The sequence below is a fragment of the Struthio camelus genome, chromosome 15 (assembly GCF_040807025.1).
Source record: "Struthio camelus isolate bStrCam1 chromosome 15, bStrCam1.hap1, whole genome shotgun sequence".
NCBI classification, from domain to species: Eukaryota; Metazoa; Chordata; class Aves; order Struthioniformes; family Struthionidae; genus Struthio; species Struthio camelus.
In genome coordinates this window covers 17,237,929-17,265,740 of record NC_090956.1, presented here as the reverse complement: position 1 = coordinate 17,265,740, position 27,812 = coordinate 17,237,929, and the positions used below count along the sequence as shown (strand labels likewise).

The 27,812-nt window shown below is 46.8% G+C and overlaps 2 protein-coding genes across 6 annotated transcripts; both read right to left on the bottom strand.

The window, feature by feature from the left end:
- Positions 1-301: 301 nt before the first annotated feature.
- NAGPA (N-acetylglucosamine-1-phosphodiester alpha-N-acetylglucosaminidase) lies at positions 302-13,543 on the bottom strand. The gene is made up of 12 exons (XM_068909012.1): positions 13,429-13,543; positions 12,619-13,104; positions 8,116-8,255; positions 7,430-7,538; positions 6,958-7,086; positions 5,853-6,061; positions 4,593-4,640; positions 4,025-4,153; positions 2,690-2,821; positions 2,455-2,503; positions 1,616-1,854; positions 302-795 (listed from the first exon to the last, which is right to left on the bottom strand). The coding sequence occupies exons 1-11, from the start codon at positions 13,533-13,535 to the stop codon at positions 1,641-1,643; spliced, it is 1,752 nt and encodes a 583-aa protein (XP_068765113.1). The 5' UTR covers positions 13,536-13,543; the 3' UTR covers positions 302-795; positions 1,616-1,640.
- A 4,260-nt stretch (positions 13,544-17,803) lies between these two features.
- Positions 17,804-27,737, bottom strand: C15H16orf89 (chromosome 15 C16orf89 homolog). Of its 5 annotated transcripts, none has more exons than XM_009680302.2 (9): positions 27,422-27,737; positions 26,181-26,313; positions 24,318-24,467; positions 23,350-23,500; positions 23,033-23,150; positions 21,378-21,513; positions 20,816-20,920; positions 20,291-20,374; positions 17,804-18,646 (listed from the first exon to the last, which is right to left on the bottom strand). In XM_009680302.2, exons 2-9 carry the CDS (start codon positions 26,239-26,241, stop codon positions 18,576-18,578), a joined length of 876 nt encoding a protein of 291 aa, XP_009678597.2. In that variant the 5' UTR covers positions 26,242-26,313; positions 27,422-27,737; the 3' UTR covers positions 17,804-18,575. The 5 variants fall into 5 exon arrangements, with proteins under 5 accessions (XP_009678597.2, XP_009678594.2, XP_068765121.1 ...); XM_009680299.2 differs by having other exon boundaries at positions 26,181-26,308; XM_068909020.1 differs by lacking the exon at positions 20,816-20,920 and having other exon boundaries at positions 26,181-26,308; positions 27,422-27,467; positions 27,627-27,681.
- Between the last annotated feature and the right edge of the window lie 75 nt (positions 27,738-27,812).

Sequence of the window (27,812 nt, the reverse complement as noted above, 5' to 3'; positions counted from 1 at the left end):
TCTTTGTTTGTTTTTTACACCAAGCAGGCTGGTACACATCATCCTGCAGTACAGCTAGTTATTTAAAATGAGAGGGATTGGTGGGTTCAAATTGCCAACTGGACTTAACTGGGAAAGGATTATTTCATTCTGCCCGACTTTAATATTTATGAAGAATTCAGTTTTCAGGCAGTTAACACTAATTGAGTTTATTCAAGTTTCAAATCTTCTGTAAATAATAAAAAAATAGAATCTTCAGTGTACAGGTTGATTTGATGCCAACTGCAGCACAAAAATTACATAATCTTTGAAGAGATAAAAATAGAGTGCATACAACACTTTAATATTCAGGCTCAGATAGGCTTTAGAAACCTAATTTGCAGCACTAAAGTAGCATATTAAAGGCTAGTTTCCTTCACAAGGAAGCCAACTTTAATACGTATTTTTTTGAATGTATCGTGCAAGGATGTATTCTAGCAAAATGGCTGATTCCCAGCTGAGATGTTCTGTACCTTGGGTTGCTTGAAATACTTACTGTCCCCGCTTGCTAATGGCAGCCTTCCCCTCTGAGGAGGTAGGGGCAGTTCTTACAGTGGCAGTTGCTCTTGCTGTGCAGACTGTGCCGTTGGCTGAGGACGGCCCAGTGGTGGTAAAGCACTTGATGATCCGACTGGGATGTGACTGAGTCCAGGCCCACTGTTCAGCTGTGTCGTGCTGGCCACGCTGGGCTGCCGCGCTCTCCCATTCTCCAGGTGGGGGACAGCATGGGTTCTGGGCCCTCAGTGGCAGGTCATACAGCTGAGTGGAGCACACAGGCTTCCAGAAGGAATAAGAGAATACAAGAATTAAATCTTTGAACTGGCACAAGGCTTTTCATTTTGCTATAAGAACCCACCAAAGATGCAGGGCTCATGAAACACCTGTTTGTTAGACTCATTCCAGGACTAGGAATGCGGTAAGAAAACATTCTTGCCCTGCAGTCAGCACAGGCTAGGAGAAGAAAGTGAGATGCAAGAAAGCCACAGTGCTTTTTGTCAGCCTTTGAGCCTAATGCTGTGGCCAGAATGAGGTATGTTGTGGTTTTGTTGTGTGCTGCACCTGTTCCAACATTTTAAAACTATTATATCGGTTCTTTTTGATGACAAAAATCTTAGCTCATTGGGGAAGGGCAGCCAGTTATAAACTGCAAAATCCTTAAACCAGCTTCCTTAAATCTAGTTCATGCTAGGGCAACATGCAGGCTTTTGTCCACATCTTAAAAATACTTGTCCATTTTTCAGGTGAGAGAGAAGGGACCTTTCTGAAGTACTTATGGCTTACATTTATGATGTGTCTCCCTCAAATATTGCAGGGAACCAGCCCATTTCCTTTTCTGCTGCAGCTGTGGACCTCGTTCACATGTGCAATGGGTAACAAGGCCCTGTGTTTGGAAGCTGGCTGCATGGCATTGCACCCTTGCATGGCCCAACCAGAGCAGCTGAGGAAGGGAGGGACGCTAACAACACTGAATGGGACAGGGCAAGAAGCAAGGAAGCTGTTTTGACTAATATCTTGCTGCTGCTCTTGCGTTTGTCAGCAGTTTTGCACTGTAGGTCTAAGTAGCCCCTAGAGGCAATACACAGTGCAGAGTAAATACCTTCTGTTTCTTTCCAGCCATGACCTTAAAGGAGTGCCTGACTTTGGTCCTGAGCATCTTCTGTCTCACAGGCAGAGGTATGACTGGCTTCTCCGTTCATCTCCCTCAGGGGGTGGTAGAGGTAGTTCCCACTTTCATGTTGCCTCTCTGACCTTGCTTTGAGAAAAAGGCCTATGTTTCCCAGAGCGCTAATTGCAAGAAGCAGAGCCAAGATGGAGGTTATGGAGGTCCAGGTTCTTCTATCAGACAAAAAAAAAAAAAAAAAAAAACCTATGTAAGTAACACCTCCCTCTCTGCTTTCAGATGTTCCCAGTGTGCAAACAATTTCTCAGGGTTTGTACTTCTGTCATCACAAGCTTGTGGCTCTGCTCGCAGGCATGTGAGAACGTGCTTTGAAAAGGTTCTGTTTGTTTCAAATGGATGTTTTTAGCTTTCCACTTCTGTAGCAAGTGAACAGCTGGGCCTGCAGAGAGACTGCAGCTCCGCCAGTTCTACAGAAGCTGTGCTCTGGAGTTGGTCTAGGGTGCAAGATTCCAGTTGCTTTCCTCAAGCCCCCTGTCCTCTGCTGGATGTACAGTGTATCAGTTGAAGAGGAAAGGTGGCTCCTCTTTAAGTGCAACAACTGTTCAGTGCTAGGCTCAATGTGTGAACTCGGTCACTGATGGTGGCTTCAGATGAGCACTTGTCTTACAGTTAGGCTTTTACCACTTTGCCTTCCATAGCCTTCCCCTTCCCATCATATAATAAAATCAGAACACATGTGCAGTGGGTAACAAAGCAGCAGGTCTCCATACTCTACTGACCTGCTGCCCCGTCACCCAGCAGTATTACACACTTACTCTGACAGAGAGAAATTGTCTTTGCTCTGGGAAGCCAGACATCGCCCAGCTGGAAAACAAAGAAGAGAGAGGGGGGAAAAAGGTGGGGGAGGTAAAGTTTCACTGAAACAGAACAATCTTAGGTAAGGTGACAGCAACCCAAAGCTGCTAACTAAACAAACAGTAAAGCTGTTCTTCAACTATCTTTAAAAACAACAACAACAACAAAAAAAGCAGCCAAAGTAATCAGCAGTACCTTTGTTTAGCTGCTCTTGTATTGCCACTTCATAGGTGATGTTACAGCTGCCTGTCTCTCGGTCACAGGGACACATGTGTTCACATGCACATAGTTTCTGGCAGTTTGGCCCATACCAGCCCATGGGGCATGCTAGGGAATTGATTAAAAACAAAAGTCAATCATTTTCAAAGCTCCATGTACTTTGAATCCATCTCATCCATCGCTCTGGAGCTTCCCCTGCCTCCAACTCAATCATGCCTGTTTTATCAACTGTGTCAGGAAAGACAGGCACACTCAGAGCTTTAGGAGAGGCTCAAACCCCACATGTATCTGACTGAGGTATTCATGTTGTTTCTATCACCACAGCAGTCTCTGGCCTTGTTGCATGCAGTGCGTTTATCTCCCTGCCGCATCTGAGCTACAGTTCTCTTCTTTGCCTGAGCTGTTTGGCTCAGGCAAAAGGGGGGGAGACATCTGTGCATCAGCTGATTCCTAGAGGGAAACAGGTACTCAGGTTTGGGTAAGAGCACCCAGCAGACTTGTCAGATGTGCTGAGCCCTCAGGTTTCCATTCCCTGATTCCCTGGTTTCCTGCAGCCTGACAAAGGCATTCTGCCTCCCCACCCTGCTTTCTCCTTCAGCCCTGAAAGCACCAAACTAAATTATCTGTTGTCATTTCATTTGCTTCCACACAAAGGTTTTCTAACATCAGGGATTAGACTAGCTGAGCGTTCCCAGGTTGAGGACAAAGCATCGCTAAATTAACCATGCACACACAAAATTTACACCCACGCTGTAATTAACTCATGCTGTCACCAGAGCAGGCTGTGCAGTCAGGTTCACAGGAGCCTCAAGTACTTCAAAAAAGCTGGAGTGGCTACACAGATAAAAACATCACTGGCTCTATTACTTCTAGCACTTGTAAGCTGGAGTTCAAAGGGCACAAGCCAAAATGGCCCCTTGGAGCCTTTCACAGTCTCTGCCTTAGACCACCTCAAGCCTGGACTACAGGTGGGGACTGGAGTGACGCTGTCACGCTCAAGGCAGTTGCATACCTTGGTTCATGAGCTTTGTTGCTGAAAGCAACTCAGCTCTTTTGGGCAAAGACTAAACAGTGGTCCAAAATTTTCTAGTAATGAGAAAAAAATTCTCTGTGCTCCCTCCTTTTCTTTTTAGCTGATTTGGGTAGGAGGGACAAGTCTTTAAGAGGTAGGAATCAGGAGGTTAAGCTCCAGCTGCAAAGTCCAGGTCTGAGCCTGTTAGGCAGACCTCGTGCTTCCCCTTCCTAAGCAAGGTGGCTCAAACAAAAAAAAGCCTCTTCTCGGCCCAGACTGTTATTCGGAGCAGCCCTTACCTTGCTCACAGCTGGTTCCATAGTATCCAGCTGGGCAGGAGCAGGTGCCATGCACAGGGTCACACAGGCCACCGTTCTGGCACTGGCATTTTTGGGTGCAAGCATCCCCATAGAAACCACTAGCACAAGCTGCAAGAGACAAGTACAGAGCTCATGAGGGCGCTTGTACAGTGCTATGTACAAATGCAAGCAGTTTTGCCCCATGCCAATACCCACTCGGTATTTGCTGCCACAGGGTGTTGAGCGGCTGCTGGGAGAACAGAAGCAGCTTGTGCCTTGAATGTGGAACAACATGTCTCACCTGGGAACCATGACTCCATGTGGCAGAAAAAAGGGTAGTTTACTAAGGGCTTAAAGTGCTTAGCACCAAGACACTTGTGGGACTCTCAGGGTGCAGTTAAACTCCCTCTGAGAAAAAGAACAGCACACTGTGCAGCCTTTCCCTTTACTCCCTCACGAGAGATCAGAGGCCCTTCCCCACCACTGCAGGCAGCTAGCCCATAGAAAGTGGTTCCGACTATCCTCTTGGCAGCTATGAAGACTCAGAGTAGAGTGGAATCAGCATTACCTTCACTGCAGTTGCTGCCAGTCCAGCCAGCATCACACAGGCATCCAGCTGTGCAAATACACACAAACAGACATTAACAACAACAGAGAAAGGCACAGAGATAGCAGGAACTTAAAATTAGGAGCTTCCTGGGGTGTCTTTGTCACTTGAGATCAGGCTGCTTCTGTCAGGGAACCCATAGAAGAGGAAGCCTGATTGCACAAATAAGTTGGCTTCAAATACTCACTATAGCAGCAAAACACACCACTTTCTGTGACACTTCCTGCTGACTGGAGTTCAAGACATTAATCCTGAATCAACTATTAGCAACACCTGCAGCCCACTGCATCATTTCACTGCTGCAAACTTGGTTGAGTTGAATCAGAGAGGTAGCAAAGAAACACAAAAACAGGGACATGAAGAGCAGAAGCTGGGAATAGTATATCACAGCAGCCCCCTAGATGCAAGACAAGTTTACAGAAGAGCAGCAATCACATGCTTGTAAAAACCATGACGCAGCAAAGCAGGATAGCTGGATACAGAAGAGAAGGTGCAATAAGGGCAGAGGGCAGAACTCCGCTGCTCTGTCTGTCACACAGCGTAGCACATTGCGCTTCTTATCAACAGATTTACGAAGAAAACCAGGAGCATGACCCCCCAGGGGGCAGGAGGAGAAGCTGAGACATAAAGTTTGAACTGAAGTCTTGTTACAGATCTAGCTTCCAGATCTGAGCCCCAGCCTAGCACCCCTGCCATCTCCTTAAGGCACCGGGTTCTGATAATCTCCACTTCTGCCTCAGACGGCAAAGGAAAGGGAGAGAATAGCTCCATACAGCCAGAAAGCAAGACCAGGCTTGAGGCAAACAGCCCCACCTGGCTTGCGGGGTCATGGACCCGGGTTGGCTGGACCATCAGCACCTGCAGCTCTAAAGGGCTGGGCTCCCCAGTGAGTGCTGCTCTCTGCAGTGAAGGAAGCAGCTGCTGCTGGGACTAATTCCTGTGAGAGGAAACAGCAGCTACAATCCTTCAAATCAGGGTGGGAAAGGACAAGTTGCTGCCTCTGTGCATTGAGGCACACCAATAAGGCCCCAGCAAGCAGGGTGGGGGTGGCAAATGATGCTTGTACTGTAACATGCTTGACTGCTCTGATAAGGTAAGCAATAAATATATTGCATGAATACATTCCCCCAGGTCCATGCTTCCCTTAGTGCTACACACAAGAGTCTCTTTGTCAGAGGAGACTCTTGTCTTGTGCCTTCTCTGCACACCATAGTGACTTACAGTCAGTGCAGATGCCATGCAGGCTGCAGTTGGAAGGGCCGCAGTCCAAGATGTCACAGGCAGGGCCTCTCCAGAAGTCCCCAGTACAGTGGCACCTCCCTTGCATGCAGTCCCCGTGACCGCTGCAGTCTGCAGGCTCGCAGGCTGGCTCATGGATGCACATAATTGTTGAGATGCTCCGAGGGCAACGCCACATGTTGTCAAAGGAGCTGGGGACAGAAGATGGTACCATAAGGTGTGCTAGCACCTTGCTGCTCCCAGCCCTATGTGAAACCAGTTGACGTAATCCACAAATTTTTCACCCAAATTCAAACTGACAAAAAAGAAAATTAGAACACTGGCTCAAATCTAGTTTTATATTTTTCCATCCTTAATAAAGTGTTGAGTCCTATTGGATAGGAGTTGTTTCAGACACAAAATTACAGAAAGCAACATGAAAACGAAGTCTCTGTTAAAGCAGGGCCTGCTACTGTCCTTCCCTAACTGTGGTATTTAACATACCTTCACTCAGCTACTGTTTGTTTTGATGTAAGTGACTTCATTAAGATTGTAGTACCATTTGGCTTTCAACCGTCTGACTGCAAACTGAATTTTAAATCACTTTTTGTTTACTCTCAGAAACAACTAAAAACCTAAATTTCAAGTAATATATTCTTTAGCTATCCTGACCATGGCATGAGTGAGAAAAGGATAGCTGGGCTAGCCAGGGCAGGATGTGCAAGTCAGCGTTTCTCTTCCATGAATAAACTGTCGACAGGTCTCAGCCAGTTCCTGTGAATGTGCAACTCTGAATCTCCCAGTCTAAGAGCTGCTTCGTTATCTGATTCCCACATCAGGCCACTCAGTCGTGCGGAACAGCTTTGCTGCATGTCTGAAAACAGCTAAACTTAATACCAGATTACTAAGTGAAAAACCAGGTAGTCACTAAATCACTATGAGTTTAGAGCCGTTCTCTCTGAAAACCGGTCCCTTGCTTGTACGTTGCATACTCCTAGCAATGACGACTGATTCTCTTGGGGACCAGAGGAGCGGGACTGAGCTCTGCATGCTAATGGGAGCTGCACAGTTCCTTGTGCAGCCCTGGACACGTGCAGCCAGCACCTACCAGTGCTCTGATGGATAGCTTGCAAGGGTCCCATTTAAGACCAGTGTTGCAGAGCCTCCACCATCCAGATTGATAGCATTGATGATTCCTTGCTGCCTCAGAAAGTCAGCCATTTCCCAGAGGTTAAGCCTGCAAAAGTAAACAGCTGTTGATTTTACAGACTTGCATTCATGCTTTTTTGACTTCAGTGAAACTGCTGTATCAGAAGCCTGGTCCCCCTCTTCAGTGGAAGGGGAGAAGTTTTCCCATCCCAGGCAGACTCACCCACCCTCTGGAGGCTGCCCTAGCCTTTTCTGGCTCTGCCCTTCTAGCACCACAAACTGTTAAGCAGTGCCTTCAATTTATCTTTTAGGTTCTAAGGCAGTGACTCCATGAGCTCAATACTGGCAGCAGCAGAGTCCCTTCAATTCCAGGGAGAGAATTTAAAGACTGGTCTCGTATCCCCAAGGCCTTACCTCAACTCTGGCCTTACCCTCTGGATTCTGTCTGTCCATCCACGTGAACCAACACCAGCTGCCCCTGGCTGTCATGCCCAACTGCAGTCCTGGCTGATATCACATTAATGAACTTGTCAAAGGTTCCTGTGTACGAGAGGGAATAATTCACACGCTAGCTGGGTGAGAGTATTGGCTGATTAGACACATCTGCTTGCAAAACAGCTCCCAGCAAGAGGCTCAGCTAAACTGAAACATAATGAGAAAGAGAGCCCTGCTTCCTCTTGCCCATCCAAGCGCATCTAGGAACAAGATTTCCAGAAGCGCTCTTGTTAAGATTTTGGCTGGTACAGGGAGAAAGGAATAGGATTCAGAAGCCTTCAGCTCTAACCCTTGCAAGAGTATCTGCTTCGAGTTTCCCTGGGCAAGCATTAACACCAGCCATGCTAAGACTTTTTACAGCTGTCAGCAAATTCTGCTCAACGATGCTGAACAGACGGGTGCTGCCTGGTCTTGCAGGTAACCCATTGCTTGTACTGCACTTGCCATTGACTCAGGGTAACAAAGTAGCACAGAAGAAATCTGGACCTGTTAAGTGAGCAGCAAGCACTGCAACTAGACAACATAGTTTCTAAAGCTTCCCACCCCCCACCCCCAGCCTCCCAACAGCCTCACCACAAGGAGAATCTATACGCAGGCTGAAGCTGGGCTTTGCAAGATTTACCTGTGGTTTGAGTTTCATCACACTCAGCCATTCGACTCTGATTGATGTACACTTCCCTGTCTCTCAAGAGCCAAACTACCCCACTCACAAGCTGCACAAAAGGGTTCGCTTGATCCAAGACGTCTTCCTCAGACAGGTAACTAGGGAAAGAGAGAGTAGGAAGGGTTACCCACAGCCACAGCAACGTCATGCTAAAGTCTCTTCTGCTGCCAACAGACTCTAGAAGTGGGGAGAGGGGGAAGACAGCTGAATGAATGCTAGTCACATCCAAAAATATAGGCCAAGTAGTGCAGCTTGAGCAGCTGCAATGGACCCTGCTCCCAGCAATCTGTACAAAGCCACTGTTAACGACTGACCCAGACCACTGTGCACGAAACAGCTCCTGCCAGTGATGCTGCCAGTGGACCTGAGCCAGGACACTACGGGCAGAAAGCACTTGGCAAAACATGAGGGCAGAGCCATTGCCAAATACACAGGAACCCGTGGAAGCAGCTTCAACATCTTTCTGATAGTTGGCATCAATTTTTCAAAACAGCTTTTGAAAGAGTTCTCGCTAACAGCATCCAGACGGCCCACACCTTCACTGAGGGGAAGACAATGCCAAATGCTGTTCCCCTCTGTCCGGGAAAGAGTTATCCTCTACTCTTCCTGCCAGCAAAACCTTTTACTGTTAGACTGTTAGACAGTAGGGAAGGATTGTTGAGCTACCATCTCCATGACAAGGGTCATGTGTCACTGGGGGATGTTTCTCTAGGGATATTCTTATCTCAAGAATTAGAGCGCTGAGCAACATTTGCCTCCTTATAACCAGATGCTAAGTAACGTTTGCACAGACAGAAGAGGACAGTAGCAACGGTTGGGGCTGAACAGCTGTGCTTTCACTGTGAGCTCTGCAAACTTTTTTTACTTTGTTTAAAACCAGTTGCTCTACCCGCACTGCACATCTTGTGGGGTCAGAAGCTCAACTTTTAGTTTTTTAATATATGTGAGCGCAGCTGAACAAAGCACACCACTTTGTACAAAAGCATAACTGAAGATACATGAGTGGAAAACACATGAAAAAGAAATCCCTGCAACCATCAGACGTGAACACAAGACAAAATTAGCACAGCTGAAAACTGATTAAATGGCACAACAGTTTGAGCATGGACTAATTGACTGTCAACTTTTAAAGCTTGCAACTATTGATCCCCAATCTAGGTGGCAGAAGCAGCGTCTTTCCTAGGCTGGGGTAACAATGTGCGCTAGTACGCTGTTGTGTTGATCATTACACAGAGTGAAAGACTCAAGCGTGCACTGCTTTCTCAGCTGCCTTGACAATCTGAGTTATCTACATCAAAATTGTTTTTGTTGTCATGTTTCAGAAGCCACAATGACCCGGAGCAGGCAACAACCCACATAGGCAGTGTCATGACTCCCTTTAACAAGGAAAATCCTGCAAGAGCAGGAGGGAGTCAGGGAAGAGCTGGGATTAAAGACTCAGCAGTGACCTTGGGCTTGCTGTTGGTCCCTGATGCAGAAGCCTCCACACTGAGGTGGAAACGTCACTAACTCTGGCAGCAGTAGCCCCTCTGCCAAGTAAGCTAAAGCAGTGGTGCTCAGGGCTGTCAGGGGACAGCTGCCTGCTACCGCCTCTGCTCTACAGTCAGTTTGGCTCTACAGAGACGTTTCCCTGGCCCCCGATGAGGTCTGAAGGCAGGTGGTAATGGACTAACAGAAGTGGGAAATGCAGTTAACAGGAACAGCCAACAAACGCAGCAGTTTGCACAGCTGTTTCCCAACCCTGCCTCTAAATCTGGGAACTTCTGGGAGTGTCAGAGGACTTCTGGGAACCCTTCTAGGAACTGCAGGGTGCCTGCTGCTGCCAGGAAAGGACAGCTACAGGAAGCTTTTACTTCTAGCAAGCTCTAACAGTCTCTAACGAGCTCTGTCAGCTATTCCTGATCAAAGGGTGCTTTGAGCTTTTGTCTCCAGCTGCCTCCTAATTAAGGAAGTGTCAAGCATCCTCTCAGCTGGTGCTAGGGAGAGGCCTATATAACTGCCAGGGCCTAGAACACAGCTCCCAGAAACAGCTAACATATGCTGCAGCTTGTGCAGCAGGGAGCCAGAAACTCTGCTGAGGACACTATGGGTCTGCATGGTCAGCAGTGGTGGTGACACACCACAGGGTGCAGTCTCCAACACTGACAGAACAACTATTCCTGGCATGCCAGAGGCCTCGACTCAGACTGAGCTTCAGGGGGAGGATGCAGTTCTTCAGTCCTCAGGCTGCAGGGATACCTGGTGTGCCTTTCACTAAAGCTAGGGCCAAGAAAAATTATGTCCTTGTGTGTACTGGTTAAGGAGTTATTTTTCCTGTAGTGAGCTACAGGAAGAGGTCAGTGGACTGTACAGCAGCAGGATTATGAGAAAGAGATTGAAAGATCTTCTCTGATACCCTCTAGAAACAAGAGCCTGAACCCCAAGCTGCCCAGAAGGAGGGACAGTGCCTGCTCAGTGGGGTGACAAATGGAAGCTCCTGTGCTGAAGAAGTCTGGAAGATTGTTAAGTTCTCGCACCAGGAGAGTAACCCGTTCTCTACCTGAAGATCTGCACCTAGAGTAGGTTCAGTGCCCCAACAGCCTGCAAGGGGCTGGGAGCTCCTTCAAAGGAGGCATCTGCACTGGCTGAGCTTGAACCACATAGCAGCACCAGAGGAAGCGGTGAGTGATTTCTGGAGACTCCCTGCTGCGAGGGACAGAGGCCTCCTGCTAACCTGTCCAGGTAGGTTTGTTGCTTGCTGGGGCTCAGATCCAGGATGTTGTGAAGAGACTGCTGAGGCTTTTCCAGCCCTCAGGCTGTTACCCCCTGCTGCTTGTCCATGTAAATACCAACAATACTGCCAGGGGAGACCTGGAGCATATCAAGAGTGACTAAACGGCCCTGAGGGCAATGGCCAAGGGCATGGCAGCCCACGTGGATTTTCCTCAATCCTGCTGGTGAGAGGGAAGGGCTTGAGAAGTAGTGAATGGATTCTGTGGGTCAAGATCTGGTTGCGTAGCTGGTGTTGACAACAGAAATTTGGCATTTACATCTATGGGACCCTTCCTGAGGATTGAAGACTGATGGGGAGAGAGGGCACCCACTTGACCAAGTGAGGCAAAAGTATCTTTGTAAACAGGCTGGCCAGCCTGGTGAGGGCAGCCCTAAACTTAGAATGACAGGGGAGGGAGATGATGGTCCACAGTCAAGTGGGGAAGTGGTGGACTGTGTTGGCAAGCAAAGGCTGCAGGGTGATGTCAACAAGAGACCTTGAAATCCACCCTCTTTCCCCCTGCCCTCCTCCAAAAAAGAAAGAGGGCAGAAGGGGGCCACCACAAGCATATATACCAAATAAGGAAGGGCTGGAGGACTTATGGGGGAAGCTCTTGCTCTTTTCCTGGGAGATCGGCATGAGTGGGTGCCTATCTGAAGTGCCTGTATGGTAACACACACAGCATGGGTAGCAAGCAGCATGAACTAAGGTCTGCATGAAGTTGCAGGGCTATGACCTCTTCGGGATCGCAGAGATGTGGTGGGACAGCTCGTACAACTGAGCTGCTGCAATGGATGGCTACGGGCTCTTTGGGAAGGATGGAGGTTACCCCTTTATATGGGGGAGTAGTTGGGAATCCATGGAGCTCTGCCTTAGGACAGATGCGGAGCCAGCTGAGGCCTTATGGGTTAGGATTAGAGGGCAGACCAATGCGGGCTGGTGGATGTCATGGTGGGTGTTTGCCAGAGACCACCTCATCAGGAAGTACTAGATGAGGCCTTCTCCAGACAACTGGAAGAAGCTCAATGTTCACAGGCCCTACTGCTCAGGCAGGGATTTTAACCACTGATACCTGCTGGAAGGTTCACACAGCAGGGCACAAGCAATTCAGGAGACATCTGCATTTCTAGTTTAAAATAACAAAAACAAAAAACTCTCTTAATGTGGGGGTGTGTCAAACACTGGAACAGGTCGTGGAGCCTCCATCCCTGGAGGTAGTCAGAAAGTTGACTGGACAAGGCCCTGAGCAATCTGCTCTAGCTGGCCCTGGCTGGAGCAGGAGGGGTGGACTGGAGACATCCAGGGGTCCCTCCCAACCTCAGTAATTCTGTGCTGTAGCCAGAGCAGCTACAGCAGTTTAGTCCCCTCTCTGCCTCTTCTCTTACTGGGGCAGGACAGAGACCTCTCTCCCTTCAACCACAATCAACTGTAGCTGTAGCATGGTGGGGAAGTAGATACAGGAGCCTAAGTAACTACAGATGATCAGGATAATTTATCCAGCTTATTTTCATCCCAGGAAAGAAAGCCAAAGGCCAGAGAAATAGCTCAATGGGTTACAGGTAGAACATCTCTAATTTAAAAGATGAAGCCTCCTAGTGTTGTGACCGGGAGAGAGAGGCCAAGGAGGCAGCGCTTCCTGCCTTAGAGATTCCTACTAGTCTCTTCAGCGAGGGAGAAGAGTACTCCCGAAATGCTACCCACGTTCTTACCCGAACACCATGGTGCCATCCTTCCGGATGCCGAACTGAGCATTTTGCAGGCCTCTGGCGTTTCTCACCAGCCTTCCATCACTCACAACGTTCCCAAGACACTCCCCCGTTCCCATGTCAAAGTACCCGCCGTTTTGGGCCACCAGACACTTCCCAAGCTTTGCCGTCTCTTCCACGGGGACTCTGCGGTGAGCTTGGCAGCCTCCGGTGCCGCCGGGCTCTAACACAGAGAAAGTTCTGAGGGGGTTTCTTGCAAAAGTGAAGTGGCCGTAGACCACTTTGCGATTCTCACCCGCAGGTGGGACGTAAGAAACAAACGTTCTTGTAGCGGCCACGGGAACGTCCGTCCTCTTGTCGCTGGGCCAGGACTCGTACGTTAGATTGCCGTGCTTGACGGGCTGGCAGTCTCTGACGTACCGGTGGTGGTGCTGAGGGCCGTGGCGAGAGGGAAAGTACGGCAGTAACAAGTCATCGTGCAAGGACCCCCTGAAAGGGAAGGATTAGGGAAGGATTAGGTTACTTAGTCCCGGCCCGGCAGCCCGGTCTGCCTGGCGCGGGTACCTGCAGCCTTTGCAACCCGCGACAAGCCGACCTCCGCCTGCGGAGGGGCGCTCCGGGGGGCCGGCGGCGCCGCTCGGCGGAGGCCTCTCCTCCGGGGCGAGCTCCGCTCCCCCGGGGCAGGGCCGCCAGGGCGATGCCGCGCCGCGCCCGGCAGCCACCGTCCCCCCCGGGCCGCGGGCAGCGGCCGAGGCGCGAACGACCCGCGCGGGCCCCGCCGAGGCCGGGGCAGCCGCGCCCCGCCGCGCTCACCCGGCGCCGCCCGCCGCCTGCAGCCAGCCCAGCGCCGCCAGGGCGGCGGCCACCACCGTCCGCGGAGCCGCTGCCGCCCGCCGCCGCCCGGCCGCGCAGGCCGCCATCTTGGCGGGCGCTCACGTGGCGCGCGGGCGTGGCGCGGCGCGGCCCGGCGCGTCCCCTCCCGCCCGGCGGCGGCGCGGGGCCGCGGCCGTTAGGGCCGTTAGGGCCGTTACCCGCCGTCGCGGCAGGCGGCTCATGCCGGGGGAGGGGGAGGTAGGGGCTCCGCAGGGCGCCGCGTCTCGCGTTAGCGCGCTGCCTCAGGGAAGGCGGGGCGCGGGCGGCGCAGCGAGGCGGGCGGCGCAGCGAGGCGGCCGCGGCCGCTGAGGGGAGGGGGCGCGGGGCGGGGTGCCCGCGCGAGGACCCTCGTTTGTCACTGGCTCGCAGGGCTTGGGGACTGCTCTCCGAAGGGATGCTGGCGCCACCTGCGGGACACCGTTTCGGTGTTTCATTGCTCTGTCCTGAACCGCGCCTGTCACTGAGGAAAGTACTGCCAGTCCGTCGCTATGTTGGAAATAAAACGTCCCGGGTTTCCGTGCTGGAAGTGAAACGGCTCGCTGAGGAGCGCAGCCTGCTCGCTGGCTCGTGCGGCTGAGGATAAAATCCCAGCTCCGTTCCCCTGCAGGCCGGCCTCTGCCACCCACCGACACCTGTGAACGCGGCGGGCCCGGCTGCCAGTGCCAGTCTGGCAACAGATGCTCCCACCGTCGCAGGAGGAGGGATGCGATTAACCTGTTTCTTTTCATTCCCTGCATGCAAATCAGTTGCTTAAAATAACAAAGTTTCGTATTTTCATTGCAAAAAAAAAAAAAAAAAACAAGCCTACTGCTGAGCTGCGTTGCCTGCGTGTTCTTTGAGCTGCTAAGTGACTGGGTTTGGGGGGGTTGTTAAAGGAGGAAGCACTGTGAAATGCCCGTTCTGTTGTAAAATAGTTCATTACATTTGCCTGAGGTGAGGCACCTTTAGGTGCGTTTATTCTGTTCCGGCTGTGTGATGTTGATGACGTGTTCAGTTAGTGGTTTCCTTACTTCTAGGTATTTGGTTCTGTAAATGATGTTATACGAGGACAGGTATCACATGGAACGGGAGAAGCAAGGGTTGCACAGCCACGTGCCCGAGGCTGTATTACAGCTGGCCAAAGCCTGTTTCCTTGGGCAGTGCTAAGCAGCTACTGCCCCAGCTCCCTCAGTGTATGTGTACCTGGAATAGGTAAGCATGCTTCTGTCTCAGGTACTGGTTGATGGTTTTATTTCAGAAGTAGAGTGGACGACTCCTTTAGCACAAAACAGTCCATTAAACAGTCTTAGCAAATGGGCTATCGTGCCTGTGTTCTCATGTACGCTCCCACAGTCCAGGGCTGCATGTGCCCTCCTTGTGCTTCACACTAGAAACGAAGCTGACTAGCAATGTGGTTTTAATGGTCTAAACTCAGATCTACATAAGGTAGTGAGTAGAGTGCTCTGCGAGTTCATTCATGAGCATGCATTCTCTCATGCTCAACCACCCCTCCTCTCTGGACACAAATACCCTAAACCTTTCACAGGGAACATCCTGTACTAAGCGCTTCATTAGAAAGCTTCAATCTAACTACCAAACTTCGCTTAGCTTATAAGAGAGGCCAGGATCACAAAGTGAAGTGTACAAGCCACAGGCCAAAAGCTGCCTTTGGAAATCCACAGGGAACAGAAGCCTCATACAAACTAGAATGGAAGAAAATTTGTCTATGAGAACTTCTGGAGAATTTCATCAGTCAGATATACTGGCTTTTCTCTTTCTGATTCACCAGTCTCCCTTCTTCCTCTTCTACACCCACATATGTAAAACTGGATGGAAGATAATTTATTTCTGTAGGATATACCTCTGCCTGCCTGAAAATACGTCTAACCAACACAAATCTGCCCAGAGGAACTGTCTTTGGGTACTAACTTAAGAACTTCCTCTAACTGTGTCACTTCTTTTTACCCTCACACTTGCCTTCTTATTGGGTCAGGGTGGGGAGAAAATGAATTAAGCTGATACGAAACGGTTAGTGAGATTAAAAGGCAGTAACTGAAAGAAGAGTACAGAGTTTGGACTGGTAGAGGATGCTATGAGTGGAGAAAAGGGCATTTTTAAAAGGGTCTTTCCACCTCAGTTTCCCTTCAGGAAAGAAGGTTGAGTTTGCAAAAACCGGTGAAGAAAATTACGTGCTTTGGTTTTGTCCACAATCCGTAGCCTTAATATAAAGTGGAGAATGGCTGATTTTAGATCAGGTTCGGCAGATATACAAATCACATGCCACAGCCTGTACTAAATAGAATAAAATAAATCTCATATTTTAGAGCTTGGTGGTCTAGAGGGGAACATTTGGCTTGAGGCTGGGAGTCCTACCTTTGAAAGACTATAGTCTTTCATATTCATTGCAGTGAGCAAGCCACAGCAGATTCTCCGCAGTATTAAGACAGGCTGTGGGCTCTGTGCTAGGCTACCTTCAATAGCATTTCAGGCTACCTAGAACTGCTTCCAAGTGGAGCTTATTCTGGGACTATCTCCTTTCAGCGTCCCCTGTAGCAGAGCATCCAGGAGTGTTCTTTAGAATCTGAACAAACAGGAGAACAAATACAAGAAGCAAATTACTTGCTGTTAAACAATGGCAGTAATTTATTATACTAAAATACAGCAGGAGCTTCAGCAGTCTGCACCCTTTGAAGTCATTTTGTTTTTATGACTAGTGCTAGTTTGTACCCCTGCACTGCAGGTGTGGTTGGTGCAAATACCTGCTATTGAGATACTCCATTCTGAGTTTTGTCAGTGCAAATTAAAAAAGCATAAAACAATTTTGAAAGGGTTTGTACTACAAATATTCCTGCATGGCAGTAATAGTAGCCAAGGCAGCAGCAGGGTTTTGTGTGGTTGACTTGAGACTAGTGATTTCTGGAATAGTGAAGTTCCACTAATCAGAAGAATTTAGGCTTCTGTGTCTCTACTTATTGCACCTGCAGCAATTTGTCAAGGGGAGAAAGACTGAGATGGATCCTAAGTGCCTACACTCCCACCAGCCTTGTATTGATCTAGAAATTAGTATGCACTATCTGTTAGGGAGAACAGGTTTCATAATGCTCACAGGAACAGACATGACTCAAAAGCTCTGTAGCAGGTTTGTTTTTTTTAAGAGCTCTGCAATGTAACCCAGGAGAATAGCATAGTGGCTAAAAATGGTCATTCTGCTTTGGCAAACGCCCTGAGACATTAACACGGAGGACAAAGGAATTAAAAGGAAAAACAATCTCTGCTAACTCAGTGCTGCTCCCAAGAGCAAGTATTGCTGGTGTGCATACAAGCTCACCATGTAAGCCAAAAAGCTTTAGGGAACTGGTGCTGGGGCTAGATTTTGACCCGCTGAGCTTCAGTAGACAGTTTCCAGAAAAAAACATTCCCAAACTTCCTGAAATGTCACGGAAGAAAAGGGGGGGAAGAGCTTTCCAAAAATTTTGATTGTTATTCAACAAATATGAAGAATTTTACACGCAGAAACCAGTTCACTCACAAAATGCACCTCTTGTAAATCCATTCATCGCTCTATTCCTATTTTCAGGACTTCAGATATAAGTGATGACTACACCGTGCTTATCTTTCTCCAACCAAGTGCTCTGAAGATTAGATAGACCAAAAGAACAAACAGACACTGCAACTTTACATTTATAAACTCATATTACTATTTCTATAAAGCTAATAACAATGTAAGTAATTTTAAGTAAATTAATAACCTTCCAGAAAATACAAATATATGGAATTAGCAGTGTTATATGTCCAGGAAACAATCAGTCATTGACTCCATCACAGGATGTCATATTTGCACTCTATTCAAGGAAGTACACATGAAAAGCAATTTGCCTTTTGCATTAGGTGAATGCACGACCATAAGCAAGTAGCTGTCTGATCCGAGGGGAGAATGAAACAAGAGATCCTAGAAGCCTAGATCTCCTACAAGTTTGCATGAGTGTGTGTCTGACAATACCAGGGCTGTATGTGTAAAGGTAGTTTGGGATCTGGGACAGTGGTTTTCCCTTGAAAAGACCAGAGTCTTTGTTTCCCTAATGAGAAAAAGATTCATTCCAAACCGGATCTTTGAGCAAACATTCAAGGCTTTACTATCTTGTTGAGCCAGTATGCCCACATAGCTAATCAGTTATGTGCTATAAGAGGTTTTATTGTTACTACAAATTTGCTGGTAGGCAATATGGAGAACTGAATTATAGTGGAAGTAAAATATCGAACAGCTGTTTTTGTAATATCGGTAAAAGAAAGAAACATTTTGCAAAATAACCAGAGTGCCACGACGGCAACGTTCAGATTGAGTGGCCATCAGGGCCAAAAGAAGAGCATCCTTTATTCATGTCTATCTGTAGTGAAGAAATACCATTTGTTCCTTGCACTGCGTGATACGTTTTATTTCATTCATGGTCAATACATTTAACCAAGCTTCAAGCTCCTGAAAAGGGCTCTAACTTAATGATTTTCACCCTGGGGTTCATCAGTTACTTCCACGGGGTCTTGTCCAGGTAATAATGTAAATGTTTGTGTCAGGAGGCTTCTGTTTCCTCTTGACACCTGCATTTCCACTAGAAAATAGGTATCAGCAAACTGAAAACAGTTGAAAATTGCTTACTGTGTGTATGTACTAGAACCTGGTAGAATGCAGATGCTGAAGGTGTTTAGTACCTGGCAGGATCAGGGCTTAAGACAGCAAATGGAGAGACTGATCAGAGAAATATTCAGGATATTAATCCAGTCCCAATAAAGTTGAGGATCTCCTTGGAAATAGTAGAATTTGAGCTAGAGAACAATGTACGTATTCAGTGGTAATGGGGCTGCACTGAACTAATCCCTGACCCTCTGGGATACTCTGAAACGTGTCAGTAAAAACAGCATTGTACAGGACTATCCACTATTGCTATAATTAAAAACTGGCTCCCAAAGTGGGGCTGCTCCTTGTATTGCAAGAGAAGATTGTGCTTCAAAGTCATTTCACTCTGGAGTGAGCACTGGTATTACTCAAGGGCCAATCAATCACCTCTGTGTGGAAGTGGCATTCCCAGTTGACAGTCTGTAATGCACTGTCATTGTCAGCAGTAGTAGTAGAGGAACCCCCCAAGTGTTCCTACTGCAACAGCCGTGTTATGAGAGGAACATCCATCTGTGGAGAAAGTTCTTGAATGTTGTTACATGGCTTGCACAGGTGATGATCTGCATTCCCGATTTTAAATTCATATGCGTTTGGAAGGCTACAATAGTGTTTAGTTAGGGAGATCAAATGGTAAAATTGAATTGGGAGTCAGAACTCCAATTAGATTTTATGCCCAAGATTTGGGTGACGTTGGGCTCAGCGTGTGACCTTGAATAAAATACTCTCTGCGCTCTACCCAGTCATTGAGATAAGAGTCTTCTACCTAACAGGAATATTGTGAGTCTACAGAAATGTTTGCAAAGTACTTTGAGAGCCACTGAAGACAAAAATCTACCTTTTATATAATGAAAAACAATTGACTTCATGATATGAATCTACCTATCACAGTATAAATAGCTTCAGTTGCTATCCCTCTGTGCAAGACTGCTGCATTTCCAAAGATCAGAAACATGGACAGCCAGATAGATTAATATCGGAGTTTCTATATGGGATGAAGAGATAAGAATTTTAGGATTTCCGAGTTTCCCTAGTGCTAGGCATCCTGCTTAAGAACTCACCTAGGAAGACAGGTGACTCATTTCATGGATGATAATGAATATTAGCTCTCTGACTACTTTAAACAGGCTGCTTTGAATAACATAAACATCACTTGTTCAAGTGTTTTATTCTACAAATGCTGTATTCATTGTCTTTCAGGAGCACTTTCTTTTTGTAAGACTATATTGATACATGGAAAGATGATAACAACATGGTTGAACTGATAAATGTGAAATTTAGCCAATTTTTATGTTAACGAGTTACCTGCAAACGGACCTGATGTTGGTAGATATTTGCTTGTCAGGACCCTCAGTGTGCCAATAGGCCTTAATTTCCCTGACTAGCTTCACTTGGGGCCTCTACCCCACCCCTGCACTGCCACCCCCTTACCACCCTGCACCCATGCACCTCATTGAAGCTCAGGCCTGGGTCTTCAGTTCTTGCCTGAGCTATGCTGTAGATATCCCTGTTTCCAGTCCTGTTCCTGAATTGCTGTTTGGATCTCCTAGATTGGCCTTGGATTTATTACCTTGCTTTGCTTGATGATCGCTGGGCTGTCAATAGGACCTCTTGCTGTCACCCCCCTGCTCTGCTTCCCCTGGCTCAGTTTGCTGTAGGATGGTGCCCTGTTGGGGAGATCATTGCCTGGCTTGTGCTGCTCCCTCGGTCACCCTTGGCTCTCCTTCTCTTAGGAAAGAGCTGGCCCTCGTTGCTCCCTGGTATTGTTATTCAGAATATTTTTTCCAATTCTATTTCAGCCTGATTTTGGTGATTTGTTCAGTGCAGGCACAGATTTGAGTTCTCATTCTGCACTCATGTTGTAAGATTTCCCCCCAAACTTGTAAGTAACTGTCACCTAATATAAAGATTCCTGCCTGACAAAAACCTTGGAGAGTATTTCAGGATTATGCAAGCATTTGTGACACCTTCTGTTTCTGCAAACATTCCCAGGGAGAAAGGAAAACCACTTATACATGTAAGAAAAAAGTTAGAATTACCTTAGCAACAATGGTTTTGATTTGTATTATTGAAAAGTTCATGCAGCATTTGTTCAGCACTAACTGGAACAAAGCTTTCCAAAAATGCCTCTCCTCTAAATACTTCCACTATTTTTACCTGCAAACAGCTTCTCCCTTCTCTTAATTCTCCTTAGCAGATGTTTTTGGTCTGTTCCTCCAGAGGTGTGTTCAAAATCCTTACCTGAAAAAGATGAAATATGGGAAACTGATTACCCCTCAATGTGGAGGACTCTTTCATCCACAACGAGGAAAACTCTTGCTAATGCCTCCTTCCAAAGTTTGTTTTCTTGAAGCAGGTTAGGCGACCTTACGTCACAACTGACAATATAGACTTCAAGTGAGGAAATCTATTAGAAATGGGCTAGGGCTTTAGGAATCTGTATAACCGGGTACGTTCTTTGCTTTGAAGCTGGGGTAGCATTTGTGAAAGGTTTCGGACATGAAAAACACTAATGATAGTTCTTTTTCCAGTAGAGAGATGTGGAGGACGTTCTTTGAATCTGTGTTTTCAATAAGACCCGAGAGAAATGCTCTAGCATAGCCCTTTGATTTGCAATCTCTATCTTGTATGTTTGGATCAGGTATCGCTACGCCTCACCCTGGTAAGGTAAGGCTTACTCACTAGGTTTTCCAAAGCATCCTTCGTTAGCCTTCTGCCAAGTGAGAATGGCCTCCAGCCATCTGAGTTTGTAGAAGTCTGAGAAACCAGACATGCCACAGAACATAACTGGAAGAAACAAAATGGGACAGAAAACCACAGCTTTTTGTCATGTTTGCTTCCTCATATGTTTGATCTCCAGTAGGAAAGATGCTCATAAACCGTAATCAAAGGAAGCAATACCATGCCATGTAATCCTGGCAAACTATTTTATACAGTGGATTTAGGCAAATAAATTCTAGGCTTGAGAATCTTGGCTCTTATGATACAGCTATAATGCATGTTAACAGAATTATGAGCTTTATTTCATATACCTTGCTTAAGCTGAGATAAAGATTCAGACTGTAAAATTCAAGTTATGTATCTCAGGCGGAGGTTGTAAACGCTGTATAATTCACTACTTTAACATAGCAGATCTTTTCTATATCTTTTGTCTGATTCACTACCCCTGAAGTGAAAGGTTTACTTTTATTATTTAACAATAACATCTGCTGTGTTGTTGGTTAACTGGGAATAGGTTACGTACTATTTTCCATGAAGAGGTCTCGAGAAGAAAACTGGAATCCATTGGTTTCAATTTCCAGGTTTATTTTCATCATGCTAGCACAGAAAATATTCTTGTAATACTGGGCCCTCAGGAACAGATGATCTGAGCATCCTTTCTAGATAAAGAAGAGAACTGAAGTATCGCACTGCATTTTACAAGGCTTTCCTCACAACCCCTCTAATCTGGAGGAGGAAAGACTGGTTCCTCAGAACCAGCTGTTATTTACAATCGAAAACTTTATTTTGGATTCAAGTGTTCTGTGATCATTCAATCTAATAACATTACTGTTAGCAGGAAGCATTTTCATGGACCACAGGCTCCCCACAAATATAACTTTCCTTCTTAACAGGCCTGGGGGGAATTGAGAAGAATATTAGTCCCTGCTTCCTGTATAGGGACCATATTCTATTATCATCCATTTCAAGACTGCAACAGTATATGAAATAGTATTTTCAACCAGCTTGTTTTGGTGTCTATATAGAGAGTTGTCCCAACAAATATATATTGTTGCCTGGTGCCTAAGCACTAGTTAGGTACAAGTATCACCTAATTGGTTACTGGAAGTGTGTCACATGACTATAGCTGCTGTGTAGTCTTCATGATAAAGCACCTAGATAAATTATTGGAGTTAATCAGGAAAGAAAGGAGTGGCCTTATAAAATCAAGGTGGGAAGATGGGGGAAAACATGGCCCGTAAAATTGCAAATATACTCCTAGGTATTTTATTTAGGGTATTTGCAAGTGTAATCAGAACCAGAGGTCCTTTGCTTTGTCTGTACCTAGCCTAGATGCAGTGTTCAGAGAAACCTGCCTTATGCCTGAGGTTAGGTCTGTTTCCCCTTCCTGCCCCTTTTCCCAGTTTCTATTTAATTCTTCCTCCTTCATCTTCCTTTTGATGCAGCCCCCGCTTCCTCTTTCTTTCTTCTACTCCAGACTGTTCTCTGTCCGGAGAGATAATTTCTAAGTGTTTTGTTGCCTGCTTTGACAGACTCTTGGCAGATTCATAACTCTTCCTGCCACAACTTCAGCATTTTCTTGATATAATCATTGAAGTGATCAATGGGTCACCTTGTCTAGGAGCTGCCTCCTAGACAAAGTGCAACAAACTAGTTACTGCATAATCTGTCCTCTTCTCTCCCCAATGTTTATTCCAAGACATACCACTGATGCAGTCTTTTTCCCTTCATTCACCCAGTCCTACCAGCTCCACCTAGAGTTTCTCTTTACCTCTGCAGTCTCCTGCATCTTTCAGGTGAATTCTCCTAGAAAGCTTCTTCCTCCCTTTCCTCCATTCATGTCTACAATTTTGATTATATCACCATTAAGAAAATATTGGCTTTCTTCAGTGCAGAACTAAATGATGGTACCGCCACTTCTGCCTTTTTTCTTTACTTACCTGCTTTTCTCTGGAAATGGAGTTTGAATTTTCTGTTTGCCTCTGAACTCCAAAATATCAGATTACCACCTGGATACTCTTATAATTAGATAAATATCTCTGGCAAGGCTTTGCTGTTTCTCTCCATTAACTCTAACTTCCTGTTGAATACTCCACCATGTCATATTGTTTTGTTTTTCTATGCATAATGTTGGCTGCCATGATTGATAAATCTTGGATAATAAAACTTGTCACTTACCAGATCAGCAAACATGAAGTAAAAAAGCTGATGGGACAGGGAGTAATCTGAGCAACCAAGCTTTGTCATTATGTTCCTACAGGTGCTTGTGACAATGCAGGACTTGCCACTTTCTTTCCTGTATAAGAACAGCAACACAGATAGAGTTCAAGAGTTTGATATGAACTGCTCAGGAAGGCATATTCCACTTCCTATATATATGTACAAGAGAGTAAATCATGAGATTTACCTGCTTGTCAGTGTAAACGCTAGCAAAAGGTAGAAACACCTCATACAACGGTGGCAATAACAAATATTTGCCCATCATTAAAACATACCCTGTTCCCAGCAAATACGTCAAGCACAAGTCGCTTATTTCCTCTGTAAGACACTTGGTACCACCAAATGCAGAGTAAGCCAGCAAGGAATCAGTTTGGTTCCACAGTCGAGGAAAGACCCAAAAATCTGGTCCTAAAATCGGTTCAAATTCTGAAAGCAAATCAAAGAAGGTAGCCCATAATTAATGGTTTGGTAGAGGGAGTTGCCAGGTCCTGCCTGATTTCTTGTGTCTGTCTGTACCCAAGGGTACTCCTGCCTGTGTATGCATGGAGCTATTCTGCAGAAACATCCATCGAGGTCCGTGTTTGAGGTAAAGCCATCTTGTGGACATACCAGAGACTGAGGCACTTTCTTTCTGCCCAAAGCAACAGAAGCAAAATGGACCCTATAAAAGTAATGGTAGTGCCACAGAATGATAGGTATGTGATTTAGGAAAAAAACTATATGCCAGGAAAAACACTTACATTTTTCAACAGGTATTGACTAAGTGCATCACTGCGACTTCACTGTGAAGCCACCAGATAGCTTGAAGGGACCAAATAGGGATGTTATGAAATAGACAAGGGATTTGTTTCTAGTGACTCTAAAAAATGCACTGGACCTATGATGCAAAGAAGAGCAAGCCTGAAACTAATCTCTCTGACTTTCAGAGCTAAATATTCACGCTGTACAGACCTTCCCTTAGCGCATTTCTCTATGCCACCCAAAAAATAGGCAGCAAAATCATAACTCCCAAGATTTCAGGCTCGTGCTCTGACGTTCCAGCCTCTTACTAGCCCTTCTTTTCTAAGCATTTCCAGGACGTATACCAAATATTGCCCTCATTCTAAGTAAATTGTTTCTTTTCATTCACATCTTTGTTTCATAGAGTCATTGCATAAAGGAAAAAAAAATACTGTTACACAAATAGCTCAAACTTGAACAAGAATTATTTTTCTTCACCACTATTAGTATGACTTATTTTTACCTTTGAAATATTTGGGGTCATTCTGTGCTAGAAAATGAGTTGCTTTTTCAATCACAGAAGACAACTTCCTCACCAAGCTCTCAACTTGGGCACGTTGAGCAAGCGATTGATGCTCTGAGGACCATTTTTCTAGGATTCCTTCCAAATAACCTGCAGGAAGAAAAAAAAATATTTTTGCATATAAACTCCCAGCCCATCCCCCTCTCCTTTTTTTTCTAATTGTAAAATACAGTTTTGCAGCTTTTTCTAGTGACTGTCATTCCCCCTGCCCCCACACACCTTTTTTTCAGTGAGATTTAACCTGGAGAACGTTAAGTAATCCAACGTACTGTTGTACTAATCTAAGGAGCACCTCCTTTTGCTTGCTTAGCAGGTACCTTACTGCTGAGCACGGCGCTACTGTAACTAGAAGCCAAACTATTTCTTGATATAGTACAAAGAAAGAAGGAAGAAACCATAGCCATGCAATATGGTTAAGGTGATCTCTGTAGGACAACATGTTATGATGTTGCACAGGAAATCAAGTACTTCTCTACTCCTCCTTTTTTTCTTCTTTTATACACGTTAAGTCTTGGGAAAACAGATGTGTGTGTTTTGTAAATACAGGCTTTTGGACAGATGAGCTGCCAGGAAGCCTGTTCTCCGCTTCAGACTCTCATTGTGGAGTCCATTCTTTTTTCTTGCATATCGTGAATTAGAGGTTCCAGGAAAGAAAGTGGCGGGGTGCACACTGTTTGAATCACCTCGACTCCAGGAGAAACTGTGTTCTCTTATTTTGGAGATACCACCGTCCATACCACTGGTTTCTCCTCTTTTGAAAAACTGACCTGGAAAATTCCAAACATCAGCTCCTTGAAGAAAAAACTAATGCCTTATGTGGGAAAGGTAATGTTATAAACTCTAAGTCATGTGTGTTTATTTAGCCTTCCATGGTTACATAACTTCAAAAAATATACAAGAGAGGGCCTCTGAAATAGACCCACATATGCACAAGTGATTTTGAAAGCATTTTTCATGACTCTGGGACTAGACTGATGATTTTTGAGCGCTTGAAGCTAGGTATACTAGAAAAATAGGATGCTAACTGGTCTTATAGAGATACTTCAGCATTTGGCTGAAGAAATGATATTGCTGCCTCTCAGGACCTCAGGTACTGCCTCAAGTGCCTCCTGGCACCCTTACAGAGGTAACTGGAATTTATCCACACACAGACAAAGGAGCCACGTAGTCAGGCCATCTCCTACTTGAGAGCTCCTCCAGCGCGTTGGAAGGCGCATGGATGGGCTCAGAGTGCCTTTGTCTCTCTGCTGCACCCACAGTTTGGGTGAGGAAGGCACTGAAAAAGGGTGATGGGGCAACACCGTTGAATTCTGATCCCAGCCTCAGTAATAGCCCCCTGGGAGATGGCAGCATTGCTGCTCATCGTAGTAGGGAGCATGCGTAAGCTGACTGCACCTTGCATTAGCCCAAAGATTCGTGTGTGTAAAGGCAACTTTCATTGGTTTGGGTTCTACAGAAGGATATAATATCCGGCATTATCAAATAGATTAGAGTTTGAAATATCCTTCTTACAGCTCATTCTGTTCCTCCCAACCCAGAGATTAACCCAACTGACTCCTTACAAAAACAAGAATCAAGGTTTCTTCTAAGATATACTTCAATATAAAGGACAGCTGGATGACTGCTGCTGTTCTTTACATTTAAGGAGCTGACTCTTCAAAACATTAAAAAAAAATTAGAAATCTTACAAAATACATCATACTACTAGCAATCAGGTCTACTTAAAATAAAAAGCAAATTTAAAGGTGAGAAAGTTGGTATCCGCTTAGTCTGACATTTTTAGAAACAACTGAGTCACAGTACCTTGCAAAATATGAAATCCCAACACCGCATCTAAATTGATGTCCTGATACTGACTCTCCATGAAGACAGTCGCTTTCTCAAGCGCAAGAAGGATGGAGCTCCTCACATCAGGCTCACTTCTCAACAAGCTGGACTTGGAGAGCGAGATTAGCAGCAAGAAGAGAGTATAAGACATTGCTACTTTGTTCAGAGGCTTGTGTAAGCCCCAAATGTCACAGCAGCTCCTGTTCTTCACTTCCTGTACTTCCCCTTCCCACGTTAACCGCAGAAATGCTACGGTCTCACAGAAAGCCTGGCTGCTATCTTCGATGCTAGGTAAATGTCCCGTTCCTTTTAATGTCAGTCAAAGCACTTGGCAATTTGGTTCATCAGGTCAAATCCAGTCCTCCCTCCTTAGCTTGGATAAAACTGTTGTCAGCAGCAATTGGTAGGGAGGAACCCTCGTGCTCACAGGCAGGGACAGGAGAGGTAAGGGACTGTCACTCTGCACCTGAGGCACAGAAAGCTGCTGGTGCAGGTGAGGAGGTACTGAGAAAGCATTTCCATGCGGTGGAGGGGGGGAATCAGCGCGCATGTGCCTACGAGCAGTTGAATATGCGCCGGTGAGTAAAATACTATAGGGCACTGGGAAAGATAGACCTGCTCTTCATAGCACGAATTATACCTCGTCCCCTCCGTTCCCCAGGGCTAAGCGTCCGGCCTGCTGCGGCCACTTCCACCCCCAGCGCGAGGTGGGCTTTGGAGGGCTCCCGCAGAGGGGGGAAGGCTTTGCCAGCGTCCTCAGGGAAAGGGGGAGTTGCAGGTGTGGAAATGAAAGGCTAGGGAGAGGACGGGCCTCGCTGTACCTTACAGGGCTGCAGAGTTCACCCAGGGTATTTGTTCGTCCCATATCTAGGCTCAACGCTGCCTGGTTAGTGAGAGGTAAAGGAAACACTGCACTTAGTCTGCGCAGCTCTGCAACGTATTACGTATGCTGAAAGACGCATCCGAACTCCCTGCGGTTGGCCGATTTCTAACCGAAAGCTATTTTAAGACCAGTTTTCAAGGAGGAATTGTTTCAAAGAGCCTGTGAGAAGGGGCTGCTGCCCGGGGAGCAGGCGGCAGCGCGGGCGAGAGGAGCCAGCTCCGCCGGGCTGCGTCACGCTGCGGGACTGGCGAACCTGCAGCACCGACTGCCGCAACCCCCAACGGTTGCGGGGGCTCTCCCAAAAAACTGCCGTGTTGCCGGTTTCAAGTAATACCTCACAAAAGTTTTCCAGGAGTACATATGTGGGAACGAACGCGTAGCTGGAAAGGAAAATCAAACATCAGGAGATCATCAGAGGTGCACCCGGATGTCGTGCAGGATGCCACGAGCACTGTGTCTTTCTGCTGAAGAAACAGTCTGAAAACCCTGAACAAACAGGGTTGTTCCGGGCTCCTGTGGGAACAGCCGAACGCAGCTACCTGCCAGGGGGAGAGCTCGCAGCGCCAGGCCCAGAGCCGCCCCTCAGCCTCCTCCCCCCGCCCGGCACCGCCAGGGCACCGCCTGCCTCTGAAGCACCGGCCTCGCCTCGCCCTGCCCCTTCGGAGCACGGCGGGAGGGGAGGAGGCAGCGGGCCTCGGGCCTTCCCCGCCCGGCCGGCGGCGGCG

Bases quoted from the DNA above. Each gene is read 5' to 3' on its own strand.
- C15H16orf89 (XM_009680297.2), bottom strand. From the start codon at position 26,355: ATGTCTTATACTCTCTTCTTGCTGCTAATCTCGCTCTCCAAGTCCAGC. The intron at 23,501-24,317 runs GTAAAAATAAGT...ATTTGCTTTCAG, and splicing joins TGACCCCAAATATTTCAAAG to AATTTGAACCGATTTTAGGA. The intron at 21,514-23,032 runs GTAAGTGACAAG...TTCTTTATCTAG, and splicing joins ACTTCATGTTTGCTGATCTG to AAAGGATGCTCAGATCATCT.
- NAGPA (XM_068909012.1), bottom strand. From the start codon at position 13,535: ATGGCGGCCTGCGCGGCCGGGCGGCGGCGGGCGGCAGCGGCTCCGCGG. The intron at 7,087-7,429 runs GTAAGGCCAGAG...TTACTTTTGCAG, and splicing joins GGACAGACAGAATCCAGAGG to GCTTAACCTCTGGGAAATGG. The intron at 6,062-6,957 runs GTAGGTGCTGGC...TTCTGTCCCCAG, and splicing joins AGCTATCCATCAGAGCACTG to CTCCTTTGACAACATGTGGC.